General features: G+C 37.4%; 1 protein-coding gene across 3 annotated transcripts in view; it reads right to left on the reverse strand.

Moving 5' to 3' along the window:
• The window catches only part of SUMO1 (small ubiquitin like modifier 1), a 50125-nt gene extending 31167 nt beyond the window's left edge, over positions 1-18958 (reverse strand). Inside the window, exons 1-2 of one of the 3 annotated variants that reach the window (XM_077154730.1) lie at positions 18794-18958; positions 13786-13839 (exon numbers count right to left, since the gene is read on the reverse strand). In XM_077154730.1, the coding sequence (XP_077010845.1) occupies positions 13786-13797 (12 nt within the window). In that variant the 5' untranslated portion in view covers positions 13798-13839; positions 18794-18958. The remainder of the gene's footprint in view (positions 1-13785; positions 13840-18793) is intronic. The other 2 variants (XM_077154731.1, XM_077154729.1) reach the window with 2 other exon arrangements.
• Positions 18959-19264: the final 306 nt, after the last annotated feature.

Below are 19264 nucleotides of genomic sequence, written 5' to 3' on the forward strand. Positions count from 1 at the left end.
TTCATAATATTAAACAGTTAATCCATGCTTCAGAGAGTAAAATAAGACCTATATATCTTCTCTCAATAACATAAAACAAATAAAATCTTTGACATTCAAAAGTTAACACAGTATATTAAAGAAGAAGCTTAAATGCTTAGAAAACAGATTGGACTTTCTCATACGAATCCTTGTCTGTTTTTCATTCTACAGGGTTTTTTGATATTTATTTATGTATTTATTTATATTAAAGGAGTTGCAGGTATACAAAACAATCATGTATAAAATACAAGCTCCTATATACCACAACATCTTGAATTAGTGCGCCATATTTTTTTTTTTACTAAATTTTAATCTTTTTTTTAACTTTTTGTGTATATTGTGTAATATAACATATATACAAAGCAAAGAAAGAAAAACAGCAATAATTGTCAAAGTATACCTCAACAAGTAGTAACAGAACAGATCCCAGAGTTTGTCATGGGGTGCACCACATCTGTTAAAATTGATAAAAGCAGATTTTTATGATTCTACTATTAACTATAGTTCATGGTTTAATTTAGGGTTCACTGTGCAGTGTAGTTCCACAGATTTTTTTTATAATTTGTATTTTATTACAATATATTCAACCTCACATTTTCCCTTTTAATTACTTTCAGATACATATTTCACGGCCTTTAATTGTGTTCACAATGTTGTGCTAGCATTACCACCAATCTATTATGAAATCATTTCCATCTTTCCAAATAGGAACCCTGTAACATATTAAGCCTTAAATTCCCATTTCCTATCCCCACCCCATCCCCTACTACCTATATTCTAGATTCTGACACTATGAATTTGCTTAGTCTAATTATCTCAAATCAGTGAGATTATACAGTATTTGTCCTTTTGTGTCCGGCTTTTTTCACTTAACATGATGACTTCACGTTTCATCCATGTTGTCACATGTATCAGAACTTCATTCCTTTTTACAGCTGAGTTATATTCCATTCTATGTATATACCACATTTTATACATTCAATGGTTGATGGACAGGGCTGGTTCCATTTTGAGCAATTATGAATAAATGCCGCTAAGAACAACAGTATTCAAAAGTATCTGTTCCAGTTACTGATTTCAATTTTGTGGGATACATACCTTGTGGTAGGACTGCTGGATCCTACAGTAATTCCATACTCTGAGGAACTGTCAAACTGACTTTCACAGCAGCTGCACCGTTTTACACTGCTACCAGCAATGAATAAGGTTCCTTTTCTTCCACATCCTCTCTAACACATGTAATTTTCCGTTTTTTTTTAACAGTAGCCATCCTAGTGGGTGTGAAATGGTATCTCACTGTGGTTTTGACTTTCACTTCCCATATGGCCAACGATGTTCTGCATCTTTTCATGTGCTTTTTGGGGCATTTCTTTACCTTCTTTGGAGAAACATCTATTCAAGTCTTTTGCCCATCTTATAATTGAGTTGTTTGCAATTTTGCTGTTAAGTTGAAGGATTTCTTTATATTCTGAATATTAAGCCTTTACCGGATATGTGGTTTCCAAATATTTTCTCCCATTACGTAGGCTGTCATTTTACTTTCAAGATAAAGTCTTTTGATGCACAAAAGTTTTTTAATTTGATAAGGTCATATAGCTGTTTTCTCTTTTGTTGCTCATGCTATGGATATAAAGTCTAAAAAACACATTACTTTGCACAAAGTTCTGAGGATGCTTTTCCACATTTTGTTCTAAGAATTTGATAGTTCTGGCTCTTATATTTAGGCCCATGATCCATTTTGAGTACATTTTATGTACATGCCTTTTACACCCTTTGTTAGATTTAATCCTAGATAAAGGATTCTTTTAGTTGTTATCATAAATGGAATTTTTCTTGCTCTCTTCTTTCCATTACTCATTGCTTATGTATAGAAACACTACTGATTTGGGGGTATTGCCTTTTGTTCTAGTTTGCTAGCTGCCGGAATGCAACACAACAGAGATGGACTGGCTTTTAATAGAAGGGGATTTATTTCATTAGTTCTTCAGAGGAAAGCCAGCTAACTTTCATCTAAAATTCTTTCTTACATGGGAAGGCACAGAATAACCTCTGCTGGCTTTCTCTCCAGGCCTCTGGGTTCCAACAACTTTCCCCAGGGGGATTCCTTTTACATCTCCAAAGACCTGGGCTGAGCTGCAAGTGCTGAGATGAGGTATGCTGAGCTGCTTGGGCTGTGCTAGGTTGAGCTCTCATTTAAGCACCAGCCCATTAAGTCAAACATCATTCATTGCAGCAGGCATGCCTCCTAGCCGACTGCAGATGTAATCAGCAACAGATGAGGTTCACATACCATTGGCTCATGTCCACAGCAACAGAACTAGGTGCCTTTCCCTGGCCAAACTGACAAAAGAATCTAACTACCACACTTTTGAACCCTGCCACTTTGCTGAATGGATGTTCCAGAAGATTCAGATCATATTACCCACAGAGAAAGCATTACTTCTTCTTTTCCTATTTGGATGCTTTTTATTTCTTTTTTCTTGCCTAACTACTCTGGCAACATCTTGCAGTATAATGCTGAATGACAGTGGTAATTGGGCATCCTTATCTTGCTCCTGATCTTAGAGGGAAAGCTTCCACTCTTTTACCCTTAGTAGGATGTTAGCTGTGGGCTTTACATACATATTCTTTATCATGTTGAGGAAACTGCCTTCAATTCCTAGTTTTCTAAGTGTTTTTATAAAGAAGGGGTGCTGGATTATGCCAAATACCTGTTCTGCATCGAGATAATGTGCTTTTTTTTTTCCTTCACTGTTGTAATGTGGTATTGTGTATTACATTAATTGATTTTCTTATGTTGAACCAACCTTGCATACCAGGGATAAATACCACTTGATCATGGATTCTTTTAATATGCTCTTGGAATTGGCTTGTTACTATTTTGTTGAGGATTTTTACATCTATAATCATAAGAGACATTGGTCTGTAGTTTTCTTGTAATATCTTTATCTGGCTTTGATATGAGGGGGACGTTGACCTCATAGTTTAAATAAGGTAGTGTTCCCTCTTCTTCAATGTTTTGGAAGAGTTTGAGCAGAATTGAAGTTTAGTCTCTTGGGATGTTTGGTAGAATTCCCCTGTGAAGTCATCTAGTCCTGGGCTTGTCTTTGTTAGGAGATTTATGGTTATTGTTTCAATTGAGATCTTCTATTTCCTAAGTCAATATAAGAAGTTAGCCAGTTTCTAAGAATTTGTCCATTTCATCTAGGTTACCTAATTAAAAGATATACAGTTGTTCTTTGTAGCCTTTTCTTGTTTTTTTTTTTTTTTTTTAACATGGGCAGGCAGGGAGAACTGAACCTGGGTCTCCAGCCCAGCAGGCAAGAACTCTGCCACTGCGCCACCACTGCCTGCCCTTGCTGTTCTTTTTATTTCAGTGGAGTGGTTAATAATGTCCCCTTTTTCATTTCTGATTTTCGTTATTTGTATCCTCTCTTATTTTTCGTCAGTCCAGCTAAAGGTTTGTCCATCTTTTCAAAGAACCAACTTTTGGTTTTATTGATTCTTTCAGGTTTTTTGTTTGTTTTCTATCTTATTTATCTCTGTTCTAATCTGTTATTTCCTTCCTTCTGTTCATGTTCATTTAGTCTGCTCTTCTTTTTCTAGTTCTTCCAGTTTTGAGGTTATGTCTCTGATCTGAATTCTTCTTTAATGTAAGCATTTAGAGCTATAAATTTCCCTCTCAGTACTGCCTTCCCTACATCCCATAAGCTTTGGTATTTGTATTTTCATTTTAATTCACATAAAAATATTTCCTAATTTCCCATGTGATTTCCTCTTTAACCCATGAGTTGCTTAAGAGTATTTGTGCATTTCCATGTTTCCCTCTAGTTTCACTCCATTGTGGTCAAAGAATATACATTGTATGACTTCAGTATTTTCTAATTTATTGAGACTTGCTTTACGACCCAACATATGGTCTACCCTGGAGAATGATCCATGAGTACTCAAGAAGACTGTGTTGTGGGGTGAAGTGTATGTCTGGTAGTTCTTTGTTGGTTTAGAATATCGTTCATGTCTTTTATTTCCTTATGGATCTTCTGACTGGATGATTTACCCATTATTAAAAGTAGTATATAAAAGTTTCCTTCTATGAATGTAAAACCATCAATTTCTCTCTTCCAATCTGTAAGTATCTGCTTCATACATTTTGGGGCTTGCTATTGTGTCTTCCTGCTGAACTGTCCCCTTTATCAGTATATAATGACCATCTTTGTCCCTTGTAACTGTTTTTTACTTAAAATTTATTTTATCTGATATCTGTACAGCTACCCCAGGTCTTCTTTGGTTACTTACATGGTACATTTTTTCCATCCTTTCACTTTCAACCTATCTGTATCTTTGAACTTAAGGTGAGTCTCTAACAAACAGCACATAGTTGGGTCATGCTTTCTTATCCCTTCTGCCAATCTCTGCCTTTTGACCGAAGAGTTTAATTCATTTATGTTCAAAGTCATAACTGATTAGTGCGGGGCTTATCTTCTGCCACGTTGCTATTTAGCCTTTGCATGTCTCATATCTTTTGGTCCCTCAATACTTCTATTAATGCCTACTTCATATTAATTTGATTTTTTGTGTTGTAGCATACAGAGTGTCTTCTCTTTTCCATCTGGATATATCTTTCATTTATTTTCCTTGTGGTTATATGAGGCTAAAATTTAAAATCCTAAAGATATAATGATCATATTTAGTTTGATAGCAACTTGACTTCAATACCATATACATACATTTTCTTATAATCCTCTACCTCCCCACCTTTTTTTTGTACTTCGTACCAATTATATCTTTCTACATTTAATGTTCAAAACCACAGATTTATTACTTCTCATGCAACACGATTTTAGAACCTGTAAGAAGTGGAGTTACATACCAATAACAACAATGTAATAGTACTGGCACTTATAATTACCCAAAAGTTTAGCTTATTACAGTTCTTTATTTCTCTATGTTGCTTTAAATAACTGTCTAGTGTCCTTTCCTTTCAGTCAGAAGAAACTCCCTTCAACATTACTTATAAGGCAAGTATAGTGGTGACGAACCCTCTCCTTCATTTTTGAATGAGAGTCTCACCACATTAAATTCTTGGCTGGCAGTAGTTTTCTTTAAGCACTTTAAATATTTCAACCCACTGACTTCTTGCCTCCGTGGTTTCTGATGAGAAATCAGCACTCAATCTAATTGGGACTTCCTTGTACATAACATGGTGCTTTTCTCTTACAGCTTTCAGAACATTCACCTCGTCCTCTGCATTCAATTGTGTCATCAATATATGACTAGGGATATTTTCCTTCACATCCATCCTGTTTGGTGTTCTCTAGGCTTCTTGCATGTACATGTTCAATCTTTTGCTAGGTTTGGGAAGTTCTGTCACTATTTCTTTGAGTATTCCTTCTGCCCCTTTCTCTTTTTTCTCCTTCTGGGATTCCCATAATCTGCATATTGGTACTCTTGATGGTGTCCCACAGGTCCCTTATTTTTGCTTTTTATTTTCTATTTTCTTTCTGCTTCTTGGCCTGACTCATTACAACTGTCTTGTCTTTGAATTTGCTGACTCGTTCTTCTGCCAGCTCCAACTAGTGTTGAAACCTCCTCGGAATTTTTCATCTCAGTTACTGTGGTCTTCAACTCCAGTGGTCCTTTTTAGTTCCTTTTTAAAATTTCTATCTCTTTACTAAGATACGTATATTGCTCATTGTTTCCCTCATATCCTTTAGTCCCTTCTCTATATTTTCCTTTGTCACCTTGAGCATTCTTAGGATAATTTCTTAAAGCAATTTTGAGATATATTTGCATACCATAAAATTCATCCAAGTATACAATCAATGGCTCACAATAAGAGCTCATAGTTGTGCCTTCATCACCATGGTCAATTTTAGAACATTTTCATTATTCCAGAAAAAGAAATAAAAATAAAAAATAAAATCCCAAACATTCCAGACCCCTTTTAATTCCCCACCCCCATTCTGACCCTTAGTATTGGTGCAGTACATTTGTTACTGTGATGAAAGAATATTAATATATTACCGTTAACTAAAGCCCATAGTTTGCAATTGGTACATTTTTCCCCATATATCCCTCTATTATTAACTCCTTGTAATAATGTCATACATTTGTACTAGTTCATGATATAACTTTTTTATATTTGTACAATTATTTTTTCGGGGGGAGGGGGGCGGTGTGCATGGGCCAGGAACTGACCTGGTCTCCTGCACTGCAAGCAAGCATTCTACCACAGTCATTTTTGTTAAAGTCTTTGTCTGGTATGCCCACATTCTGGTCTTCCTCTTTAGGGTTTTCTGGATTTTTATCCTCTTTTTTTGGATGGACCATCATTTTCTGGTTGTCTGTCTTGTACTTGTTTGTTGCACACTATACATTTTAATATTTGAAAATGTTAACTAAGGGATTTATTCCTTGAGATGTCTGTTCCTTAATTTTGTAACCAGCTGGTGACTAAGACAGAGATTTTCTTGAGTGTCAGATCTCTTATCAGGAAAGTCTTCCCCAATCCATGACAAAGTGCAAGGTCCTTCCCATCTTCTTTTCTGGGTCTGGGTCCTGTCTGGGCTTATGCTTGTTAGCTGTTTTAGAATTCACCTGTTTACAAGAGTTTGAACCCCCCTCTAATTCCCAGGAAACAAACTCCCTCTCCATGGTATTTAAAGCAGAAAGCCTTTGCCCCAGGCTATCATCATAGTAGTTTTCTTACACTCCATTGGCTGTCTCAGGCTGCTTTTGCCTGAAGGGCATATTTTGCAAAGGGGGTAGGGGGGTGAGGGAGGGAGCATGCCAGAAAGGAAAAAAGTTTCCCAAATCAATCTTTTACAACCAGAACAAGACCAGAGACCCACAAAAGGGGCACAGACTGGCTCCAAACTGCCCTGAGGAAGGGTCAGCCTCAAAGCTGTGCATTCCTGATATACCCAGCAAATGCAGCCCTGAGGAAGCATAGCATCTTTAAGTTTCATCAACCACCCTCAGAGCTGGCCACCAGTGATAGTCACTAATTAAAACACTGATCTGCAATCGTTCATGCCTTCCCGATATTAGGGAAGAGAATGTTTATGTCCCTTTCTGTCTCCAGCAAGCTAACCAGGGGCCATAGCTCACAGTGGCCTGCTGCAAGAGGTGAGAATGGGTACAATAACTGCAGTACAAGGAAAGCAAATCACTAGTCTTCATCATAATGTTCTATCAGACTCTAGAATTTCAAAGTAGTTGTTTCAGACAGTTCCTGCCTGTTTAATAGTTGTTCTGGTAGGAGGACTGAATCTTGGAGCCTCCTACTCTTCCATCCTCCTCCAATTCTTTCTCTCTACAGGGTTATCAACATATGGTGACTACTGTATATTATGGCAGCAGACAATATTAACCTTCTTTAGTGAAAAAGTATTTCACCTGAAAACCAGAAGACTCTTCAATTATGCTCTACTACAACATTAGTATGAATTTATATTCATAGTAAACAGTTGCTTTTTCCTTTATGTATCTAGAGCAAGAACAGATTGCTCCATGCTGTGAAGGGCAATAAACAGTAATTAAGCCCCAAGTGAGCCTTTTTAATCTGGGGTCAGGGGAGTGGTGTAGAGGGAAAATATGTAAATTAGCACAAAGAGAAAAGAACACCCTCCATGCCCACCTCAGCTTAACTCTCTACCTTTGACAACCAAGATTCCATTCTCTTATCATCCCAGCCTTGTCACAGCTCCTTTTCCTTAAATACAGATGTTCCTCTGGATACTGTGTCTTCAATCCTGTTTTTTTCATTCCTTAATGACTCATGATACCAACTACCACTCAGATGCTGGTAACTCACAATCACTCTCTTACCTGACAACTTTCCTGAATTTCACACTCATTGATCCAAGCGGCTGAATATATCCACTTGGATACTCTACAAGTGCTCAAAACTGAATGTATTATCTCTAATTCCTCTTTCTGAAGACCAAATCAAAACAAATTGTATTCCCTTCTGGATTCCCATTTACAATAAATAGTTCCCATACACTCAGCTGCCCACAACAAAAACTTGGTTTTTCTTTCTCACTTAAACCCCACACTTAATCATTCATCATTATATAACTCTCTAGTGGCTCTCAAGTACATTTCATTCTCTCCATTCTACCACCTTAGTTCAAGCACTCATTATCGCTCATTTAGACTGCAACAGCCTAACAGATGGCCTCTCTCCCTGCTCCCCACAATTCATTCTCCCAATTGCCATTAGAGCCACCTCTTTAAAATGCAATCTAATCTGCCCATAATCTTCAAGGTTAAATTCAAACTTCTTGGCTGACATACAATGACCCTTCACATGTTAGTACCCACTTAGCAATCTAGCCTCATTCTCCCATCTCTCTTAGCCAATATCCTATTCTCCAGCCATCATGAACTATGTACAATTCCCTAAACATGGCAGCCTCTACATTACCTCTGTATATGCTAATACCCTCTGCTTAGAATGTCCTTTCCCACCCTAGTACTCTTTCAGGACTCCACCCACACATCACTTTCTCCAAAAAAGCTTTCCCTCTTAAAATGTTCCCTTAAGGGATTATATGGCAGCCCACGACAAACTCTGGGATCTGTTCTTTAACTATTTGTTGAAAAGTGCTTTGAAAACTATTGCTTTTTTATTTCTTTGCTTTGTATATATGTTATACTATACAACAAAAAAGTTTTTCTAAAAAACGTTCTCTTAAATGTTTTTCATACTTCGAACTTTTATTATAATCAATTGCTTGCATAACTTTGTACCTCTCACTAGATTGTGTTCCCCATTGCCATGTCTTAATGTTCTTTTTATTTCTGGTCATAGTGCCTCGTAATGTGAAGATATTCAATATGCTTGTTAAATAAATTAATGTTTTCTGTGGCAATTTTATATAACTTGTCTCCCCGACAAGTTTACAATAGTTGGGTCAAGTTTTTCATCTATATAATCTCTATAACAGGTAAATATGATGCAATTATTAAATGTCTGTAGTATTAAATTGGCAAAAGTCTCCATATAACACCATAAAACCTTTAATCACGCACCATACTTTTGCTGTACTTCATAGTTCAAATAAAGATCCTTTCAGCTTCTACATTCACTATTTGGAGTAAGAAATAATTTGTTTCAATTTCCTAAGAACATGTGAATATTTGGATTTGAAATTTCCAAAAATAAGTTGCTACTATCCCTAGGTACTTCACTTTGATGATCTCTGCCAACTCTGAACTATAATAACGATGATTTGTACCACTTGTTTGATAGTCTTTTGCTTGCCTAATGCTGTCATCCAGCTTTTCATGTGCTGACTTTTTTTCTTTAACAAACTAGCCTGGAAAATGAGAAGATCCTAGACAAAAAAAGGCCAAAGTTTGTCTCGGTGATCTTCAGGTCTTTGTATGCCAATTTTTTCCCTCTCCCCCGTAAAAAAAAAAAAAAAAAAAAAATCAATACAGAATGGTATGGCACACTGGGTACAGAACAGTAAAGCATTCAGCACTGGGTATATGGGACACCAGGTCATTAGAAAAGAGAGACTCCCAGAGAGGCTGGCTAATTTGGATGGAAAGGGTACACAGCCCCTGAGAAGAAGAAACTGGCAGAGGGGAAAAAGTAAATACACATATAAGATGAAAGAAAGGAACTGGAAATATCTAAATTTTCAGGTCAGTGTCATCAAGAGAATGACCCCTGGTAAATGAAATAGTAAAGGAATTTACCAGGCATAAGGCCCTGTCAATTTTACTTTCCAAGTTATAGATGGAATAGCTTGGAAATTGAAGACAGATCAATCTGGAAAGAGAACCAGAGTACAGATGATATGAAAACACAACAGTCTTCATTTGCTAATATACAAAATTCCTCAGCAGGGTTTTACTGTGCCATTTCAAAGTCAAAAGAATCAGACCTTTGCTAAGAAGCACTCTGGAAATCAGTATATTGACAATTCAGTCACATTGACAAAGTATCACACTTCACCATCATCAAACCAGTCACTGGCCCTTGCAGTTGTACAAGGTTTGTTTTTCCTTATCATCAGAGGAAAGATTCTGGGGAAACCCAAAAAACATAAAAAGAATGCATTTATTCTTACTTAATATTGACAAATCTGTTAATCTTTTAAGGTGCGGTAAAGTATAATGGTTATGTTAAGAGAAGCCCTTATCTTTCAGAAATATATACTGAAATATTTACCAATGAAATGATACAATGTCTGGAATTGGCTTCAAAATAATATGACGGGCTGAAGCGAGTGGGTAGAGTTGGGGTATACAGATGAAATAAGATAGGCCAAGAGACATGTGCTTGGGGCTCATTATATATATCCACATTTTCCATAATAAAATAACTTCATAAAAAATTCATTCACTGAAAATTTTCTTCACTCAGAGTTTAAAAAAACTCTGTTAACCATAGGTCTTACTAAAATACATAATTTTCTTCCATTTTACTTCCTACTGAAGAAATCTCAACAAGGGTTAAAAAGGATGATTCTAACAGTTATAGCCATCAGAGGTACAAACCTACTTCTCCCATACTTTAATGATTTCATCACAGTCCTAAAAAACACAAAAATGCATGTGTAAAAAAAAACACATGTACATTTTCATCTTCATGCTGCGTATGTTTAAACTTACTGAGATAGTACTCGAGATCTGGAATTGATCTAAATGGATTTATTTCCATAACATCAACGCTTAAAACACATTTACTATTTATTATTCAGAAAGAGGACCTTCTGAATATTTACATTCAAACCCTAAAGTTGTGGTAAAATCCCAGGCTGTATAAACCCTGCTCTGAAACTAGACTACAGACCTATGCAGAGCCTAGAATAAACTGGCTTGAATGTATCCAAAAGTATTAGCAGACAGATTTGGAAGTATGGCTGACATCATTAATCCCCTATCCAATATCAATTTTCCCCTTCTTCTTTACAAAGGAAGCCTAAATTTGCCCAGCTAAAAAAACACATTTCTCAGCTTCCCTTGTGGCTATGTGACATAGTGCTAGCCAATGAGATCATAAATCAACATATTTTTTGCTGGTACATTTTCGGCATACTTTTCCCCTTTACTGCTCCCCTTTCTCCTATCTGGAACACAGAAACAAAATAACCTTCCTGTGACCACAAGACAAGCATAAGAAAGACAGACATCTGTCAAAGACAGAAAAGAAAAAAGCTAGGAGTCTTAAAGGTGTCGCGACATTGCCTTACTATTTCTGAGCTACTTACCTCTATTTGTCTTGTTTTATAAGAATAAACTCATACCTGTTTATTCTACCACATACCAAGTTTTCTGTTATGCACTCCAAAAGTCATCTTAATTGGGAGGTGCTGTAAACAGATATCAACTATCATACTAAAAACAGGTCCTAGAAAATCACCTCAATGTGCATCAAAAGTAGAGTGGATAAAATGTGGTACAGTCATACAACAGAAGCAATTCAGCAATAAGATTTAACAACATACAAAAATATACAATACTATGGGGCAATGCAATGGTGGCTCAGTGGCAGAATTCTCGCCTGCCATGCCAGAGATCCAGGTTTGACTTCTGGAGCCTGCCCATTCTAAAAAACAAAAAACAACAACAAAAAAAAATACTATGGGTGATTCTACAAACAATGCTGAGCAAAGGAAGCCAGACACAGTAGTTCATAATGTATGATTCCATTTATATAATGTTGTAACATATAAAAACAGGCAAATTTAAGTGTTAGAAGTCAGATTAGTGGTAGGAGGGTGGTTATTTACTGGAAGGGAACAAGAAGAGTAAGCTGGTAATGCTGAGTTTCTAGATGGGGAGGCTGGTTATATGGACGTGGTGTTTGCAAAAATTCAGTAAATTGTACACTTAAGATCTGTGCACTTTTTTGTAGGTGTATTAATCTTCAGTAAAACATTTAAAAAATAAATGGCCCTAGAAACTGAGAACAGCAAATGCAGTGAATAGAACTCCACCCTTCCTTCCTTCAGGTTGTTTCCTTCAGATCAGTAAAGGCAATCAAATACAAATACAAAAAAGAAAGGAAATCAAATACAAAAAAGAAAGGTCTAAATATAAAAGTATCACAAATATAACACATCTTTAAATAGGCATAAATAATGTTATATAGGGCAGGTTACGGTGGCTCAGCAGGCAGGAATGCTTGCCTGCAATGCCAGAGGACCCGGGTTCATTTCCTGGTGCCTGCCCACATAAAAAAAAATAATAATAAAAATAATAATGTTATATAAATAAATACCTAAAGGTGCTCAATAACAGAACCTGTTACTCACATGCCTTTTTTAAAGCAGTTTTACTGACACACTATACAATCTATCCAAAGGATATAATCAGTGGCTCTCGGTATAACCACAGAGTTGTGCATTCATCACCGCAATCAATTTGAGAACATTCTCACTGCTCCAAAAAGAAAAAAATTCCATACCACATATATTTCCCTATTATTTATACCTAGCATGGCATAGTACCTTTGTTAAAACTGATGAAAGAATATTATAACATTGCTGTTAACTACAGTTCATAGTTTGTATTAGCTGTATTTTTTCCATTCACCACCCTGTTATTAACACCTTGTAAGAGTGATGCACATTTGTTCTAGTTCATGGAAGAACACTCTCATATTAGTACAATTAACCACAGTCATCATTCACAGCAGGGATGTTATGCAGTCCCACGTTTTATCCTTTAGTTTTCCTTCTAGTGACATACATGACCCTAAACTGCCCCTTTCAACCATAATCACACCCATAATTCAGTGATGTTACTTACACTTACAGTAATGTGCTACCATCACTTCTATTCATTTCCAAACATTTACAATCAACCTGATTAAAAATTCTGTACAAATTAACCATCAGCTCCCATTCTCTACCCTCATTCTATTTCCTGGTAATCTATACTCTAGATTTTTTTCTTTTTTTCCACCTTTTTTTTGGCATGGGCAGGCTCCGGGAATCAAACCCAGGTCTCCAGCATGGCAGGCCAGAATTCTGCCACTGAGCCACTGTTGCACCACCCTAGATTTTAACGCTATGATTTTTCTGCTCATCATAATTATGTCATACTATTGAGACCATACAATATTTGTCCTTTTGTATCTGGCTTATGTCACTCAATGTAATGCCTCAAGGTTCATCCATATTGTCGCACACATAAAACTTCATTCCCTCCTACAGCTGAATAATACTCCACTGCATGTATAACCCACATTTTGTTTATCCATTCATCAATTGATGGATACCTGGGCTATTTCCATCTTTGGGCAACTGTGAATAATGCCACTGTGAACATTGGTGTGCAAATGTCTGTTGGGTTCCTACTTTCAGTTCTTCTGAATATCTACCTAGTAGCAAGATTGATGGATCATACAGCAATTCTGTACTTAGCTTCCTAAGGAACTGTCTTTCACAGTGGTTATATTCTACATCACCACGAACAGTGAATACATGACTCATTTTTAAAAATGGAATAATATCAGAGAATTACCCACCAAAAACAAATCACAATTTCAGGAAATTCCAAAATGGAATGCTAAAGATGTCTTAGAGAACATTATCCACAACAATTTCATTGTCCCGGAAGAAGCAAATGTTTCAATCTTGTAAATAAATGAAAAAGTTACTTTCCCAGATCTAATGCTAATAGAAGGAACAAGAAGGTATACAAAAACACCATAAGAAAGGAAAACTATCCCACAGCAACCAGCCCTTCCTCAATATCAAAACAATATCATGAGACAAAAGAGGCAGAGGAAGATACCTGATATTTCATGCTTTTGAGACAATCTTCCAACTGTAGGGCCTAGAATGGTGCCTAGAACATAATGATATTCAATAAATATTTGTAGAATAAATGACTCTAACCACTCATTCATCCAAAAACTTTACTAAGTATGCTGGTCACTTGGCTGGGAATTACAGAAAAAAAAAGGGATGAATAAAGGCTGATTCTTGACTCTCAAAAAGCAAACAACATTTACAATTGCAAAGAGATGGAAACAGCCAAAATGTCCATCAACAGAAGAATGGCTAAACAAACTGTGGTATATACATACGATGGAATATTATACAGCTTTAAGACAGGATAAACTTATGAAGCATGTAATAACATGGATGGACCTAGAGAACATTATGCTGAGTGAGTCTAGCCAAAACTAAAGGACAAATACTGTATGGTCCCACTGATGTGAACGGACATTCAAGAATAAACTTGGAATATGTCATTGGTAACAGAGTCCAGCAGGAGTTAGAAACAGGGTAAGATAAAGGGTAATTGGAGCTGAAGGGATACAGACTGTGCAACAGGACTAGATACAAAAACTCAAAAATGGACAGCACAATAATACCTAATTGTAAAGTAATCATGTTAAAACACTGAATGAAGCTGCATCTGAGGTATAGGTTTTTTTTTTTTACTATTATTATTACTTTTATTTCTTTTCTCTATATTAACATTCTATATCTTTTTCTGTTGTGTTGCTAGTTCTAAAACGATGCAAATGTACTAAGAAACGATGATTATGCATCTATGTGATGATGTTAAGAATTACTGATTGCATATGTAGAATGGTATGATTTCTAAATGTTGGGTTAATTTCTTTTTTTCCGTTAATTAATAAAAAAAAAGCAAACAACAAAACAAAGAAAGATACTTACAAAAATAATTGTAGCACTATACACAACAGCTATAATAGAAATACTTGAAGTGCTATGAGGGTTAAAGATGTCATGACATGTTTGACAACTGCTTTAGTTTTGAAATTTGTACTACTCAACCAACCTTCATGAATGCTCTGACCATGATAATTATATTGTTTTCAAAATACTATTAATTACTGTCTAGGTGGTGCTTACTTGAAATGTATTATAATCCATGTGTATGCAACATTCACTAGCAGCACCTCATGTCCATCAGAGAAAAGACAGAATATATCATTCCTCTCCTAGGATATGGAATGCGTAATGTATGTAAAGTTTAACATATTTATTCTATGATATGAAGAGCATACATAATATTATCATGCATTTAATTTATAATCAGTCATCTTACTCTCCTATTCCCTCAAGATAACAGTTACTAAGATTAGCAAACATCAACAACAGGGAGCTATAAAGAACACTGCAGGGAATAATGCTAACCTGACCAAAAATGTACAATGAATGTTGTGGATTAAGGATAACTACAAATTCTTTGTTACTCCTCCCGCTGAGTAATAGAGTATAAATGTCTTTCCCTTGAATGTGGACTGGTCTTACTGATTTGCTTGACCAACTGAATGCAGAAGTGACTTCCAAGACTAAGTCATAAGAAGACATGCAGTTTCCTCTGAGGGTTCTCTTGGGACATCCTCTCTGAGTTCTGAGCTGCCCTGTAAGTACGAATGCCCTGGGGTCTCCACGTTGAAGAGAATACATGGTGAGACCAACTTAAGAGAGGACTTGGGACCAATGAAGAGCCCATTTCCCCTATCCCTCAGTTATGTGAGTCATCCTAGGTGAGGCCCCATTCACCAAGGAGCAGAGATCAGTCCTATCCACAGAGTCCTGCCCAAATTGCAGATTTATAAGCAAAACAGAAGAATGCTCCAGTTTTAAACCACTAAGTTTTGGGATAGTTTGTTAGGCATCAACAGATAACCAGAACAATTACATGTTTCCAAATCCTTGACTAAAGATAAAAAAAAATCAGTCAATATTTCTCTCTCTCCCTCCCTCTCAGGAGGGGAGGGAATGAAGTCTTGTTTTTACAGATTCAGTAAGCACATGAAGCAAATCGGTCATCAAAATGTTACAACAGACCTGAACTAAAGACTGAGGTCAAAGATGCCTTTGATGATTTTAGTACAGAAAATAAACACTATAAACTTGAATACAAGAAGGGAGGAAGAGAAAATATCTGTACAAATTATCCTTAGTCTTTTGACATTAAGCTTCTGGTTCTTTTTCAGTGTTTTGCTGCAAGGTGAGATTAGATAAAAGGACAGCACAGAATCAGACACTGTCACTGGCTCTAAAGGATGGTCCTTAATCTTTTTGAGGGATCATGTTCTCCTGATTAATGCTATGGACCTTTTCTCCTTAAAAAGTACACATAGTCACAAAATATTCCATTCTATTTCAGTGGTTTCTCAGCCCTTAAATCCCCAAAGGTCCATGGATCTCAGATTTAGAACCTGTTTTAGAGGATTATTTAGTGACAGTCCCCAAATCCACCAGAATGCTGGAATTGTTAAAATTATAAAAAAGTGTTTAACTCAAATTCCAAAAATAATTACTTTGCATTGGCCATTGGAGAACCCAGGAATATAAATTTTGTGTAAATTTAATATCCACCTGTTCTAACCTGCAATTATTAGTCAATTTCAGTATCTTACCACTAAACAATAACCTTCTAAGAGGAGCCACAGAAAATACATCTCTCTAAACGAACTTGGTTTAAATTAAGATTGTCTTTTCAGGGACAGTAGTTCAGTTTCATGCAGCTGACAGTGAACAGTAATAACCTAGGACTCTTGCTCTGGGTTATAAGCTTCTATGCTTGATCTTAGCCAAAAGGCTGAGAAGCAATGGCTTATAAGCTTCTTAATGGTAAGGGCTCAGCTTTACACCTTTTTAAATCCTTAGCACCCAACGTTTCACTTGTCCTGGGTCCTCATTATTAATAATGATATTGGTCAATTAGTCTAGAACAGTTCTTTAACTTTCTGGTCTCAAGACTCTTTCACAGTATTAAAAACTCTTCAGAACTCTATAAGGCTTTCCATAGGTTGGTTATACCCATAAAGATTTATAGTATTAGAAACTGAAACTAAGAAGTTTTTAAAGTATTTATTCATTTAAAAATAGCACTAAACCCATTACATGTTTACAAAGATTTTAAAAAATACTATTTAAAACAAAATTAATGTGAAATGTGGCAATGTTTTTACATTCTGCAAATCTCCTTAAAGCCTGGCTTAATAAAAAGCAACTGGATTCTCACATCTGTGCCTACATTTCAATATGCAGTGATAGCACAGGTCATATAGTCTCTGGAAAATACCACTGAACGCTCATGGAAAAAAAATAAGAGTGAAAACAACCAAAAACATCCTAGCATTGTCATGAAAAGTTTTGGCCCTGAGGAGCCTCTGAAGAGTCTCAAGAACCTCTGCCTATTGCCACCAGTTTGTATATTGGATCCTTCGTTTCTCCTCCATATCTGTATTGAATAACTAACTTCAAATTGGAGCAAAAAATTCTACAATTTATAATTATTTATGTGTATGACTCTTTCATCAGACTATTACAGAAAATTTCGACATGATTCCTAGCCACTTCTAACATCAAAATAAAAGGATGATGAAACTAAGCATTTACACCTGTTCTTTCTTCCCTGGTAACCAAGTAAACAACTATCCAGGGAGATACTTAAAATGCCATTCCCATATCAACTTGGGAATTAAATCTAAACTATTAATAAGAAAATCCATTCAAAACTAACCTAAATTATTGTTAATTTCTTAAAGTGTAAGTCTAAATCTTGTACAGTAGTACAAAGCTGCAAAAGCCTCTCCTGCTTTCACCTAATGATACAAAACTGCATTAAAAATGAAACAAAAAGTAAATGGAACGAGTGTGTCAAATGTTAAATGTTCAAGAGCATCAGGAAATTCACTGAAAATTTTCTACACAACTATCATTAAAGCAAAAAGTTGAAAAATACTTTAAAAAGTCAAAGTCATCTGAGCAAACAAAATGAAGACCAGCCAAAACCTTATCAATTAAAAACTAGCTATGTTTGGATGTTAACATCCATACGCTGGATGTTAATGTTAAGGCACTTTCCTGAGAATCTAAAATTGTCTCAAAACAAAAAGTTAAACAAAAAAACTAGCAAGGAAGCACACTGCCATAAAGAGTTTTCTAAAAATGTTCTGCAACTGCTTTTCAAACACTAAGTTTTCCTATCCTTTTTCTCAGAGATATCAGTCATCTCCGGGTTGATGCCCTGATTAAAGTTTTTTTGGTTGCTCTGGCAGTTTTGTTCCACTTTGTGTCATAGTTTTTCTGAGTGCTCTGTTACAACTGGTGAGTTGCTGAACCAATCCCGCGTAAGAAATGGGAAAGTACAAGAAAAGAGAGACAGCTCTACACCCCCCACGGGAAAGGATCCAGAGCAGAGAAGCGGGAGCTCAGTCCTAGCTGCAATCATCCGAACGCAGGGCAGCGCATTCTTAGTTCCCAGCAGCACTAAACAATGTCTCCCTCTCCGCCCCGCTCCTCCTCCCCGCCCCCCACTCCAGATCATCCCAAGCCAGGAAATCAAAAGTGCAGTCCACCCGCTTTTCAGTGCCACTGAGCCTCCCAATCACGGATTCTTCCCGTTACATAACTGGGGCCTTAGGGCTCTGCTTCGGTAGTCATCTGGAAAGGGAGACAGACGGTTCCCCGCCAGAGCCCTTTCAGAGAGGTGGAAGCTGGACTTTGCACCTGGCAGACCCCGGAGGAAGAAGAGAGACGACATGAGGGAGGCCACAACGAGAGGCACCGGGGGTGATGGGCAAACCGAGAGAGGGGCGGGGCGGTTCCCGGACGAACAACGCGTACCCTGGCGGCTCTGGCCCTACTCTGCTCTTCACCTTCGCGGGACCAGTCCCCACCGACCTCCCCCTCCCCCATTTCGCGCTCCCCTCCCCCGCGCCTTCATCCCGGGCCGCAACCGAGCGGTAAGCGAACCTGCCGGGTGCGGCCCGGGCCACTGCCGTCAAATGGTTCCCTGTCCGTACCTGGTCAGACATGGTGACGTGCCTTCACCCCGGGGTCTCCGCACAGCAGCGACCGGGGGCAAGCAGAACCTCGCTCCGGGGTTTACAAATTCGTCTCTCTTCCCAACAGCACAACACCGCCGCTGGAGGGACTTCCGCTACGCCCCGCGTCACTTCCGCTACGTGCAGGGAGGAAGGGAAGGGAGGAGGGAAAAGGCGAGGCGGGAAAACGGGTTGGGGAGGGATGGGGGCGGGAGTACCCGGGAAAGGGCTGGAACTACCTTACACTTTGTTGCGCTGGTGATTTAATTTATCTCTCCAGTTCCTCCGAGAGGTTGGTCCTACCCCTCAACCCCGGGTCTGTTTTCCAGCGGAAGAGTTCCCAGCCCCCAGTTTCAGTGTCTGGGAAGATATTGACAACCCAAACTCCTCTCTTCCTGACACTTAGCAAATTTCTGAAGACCGAGCCCATAGCTGATACTTCTTTGTCTC

The sequence above is a fragment of the Tamandua tetradactyla genome, chromosome 3, assembly GCF_023851605.1.
Source record: "Tamandua tetradactyla isolate mTamTet1 chromosome 3, mTamTet1.pri, whole genome shotgun sequence".
NCBI classification, from domain to species: domain Eukaryota; kingdom Metazoa; phylum Chordata; class Mammalia; order Pilosa; family Myrmecophagidae; genus Tamandua; species Tamandua tetradactyla.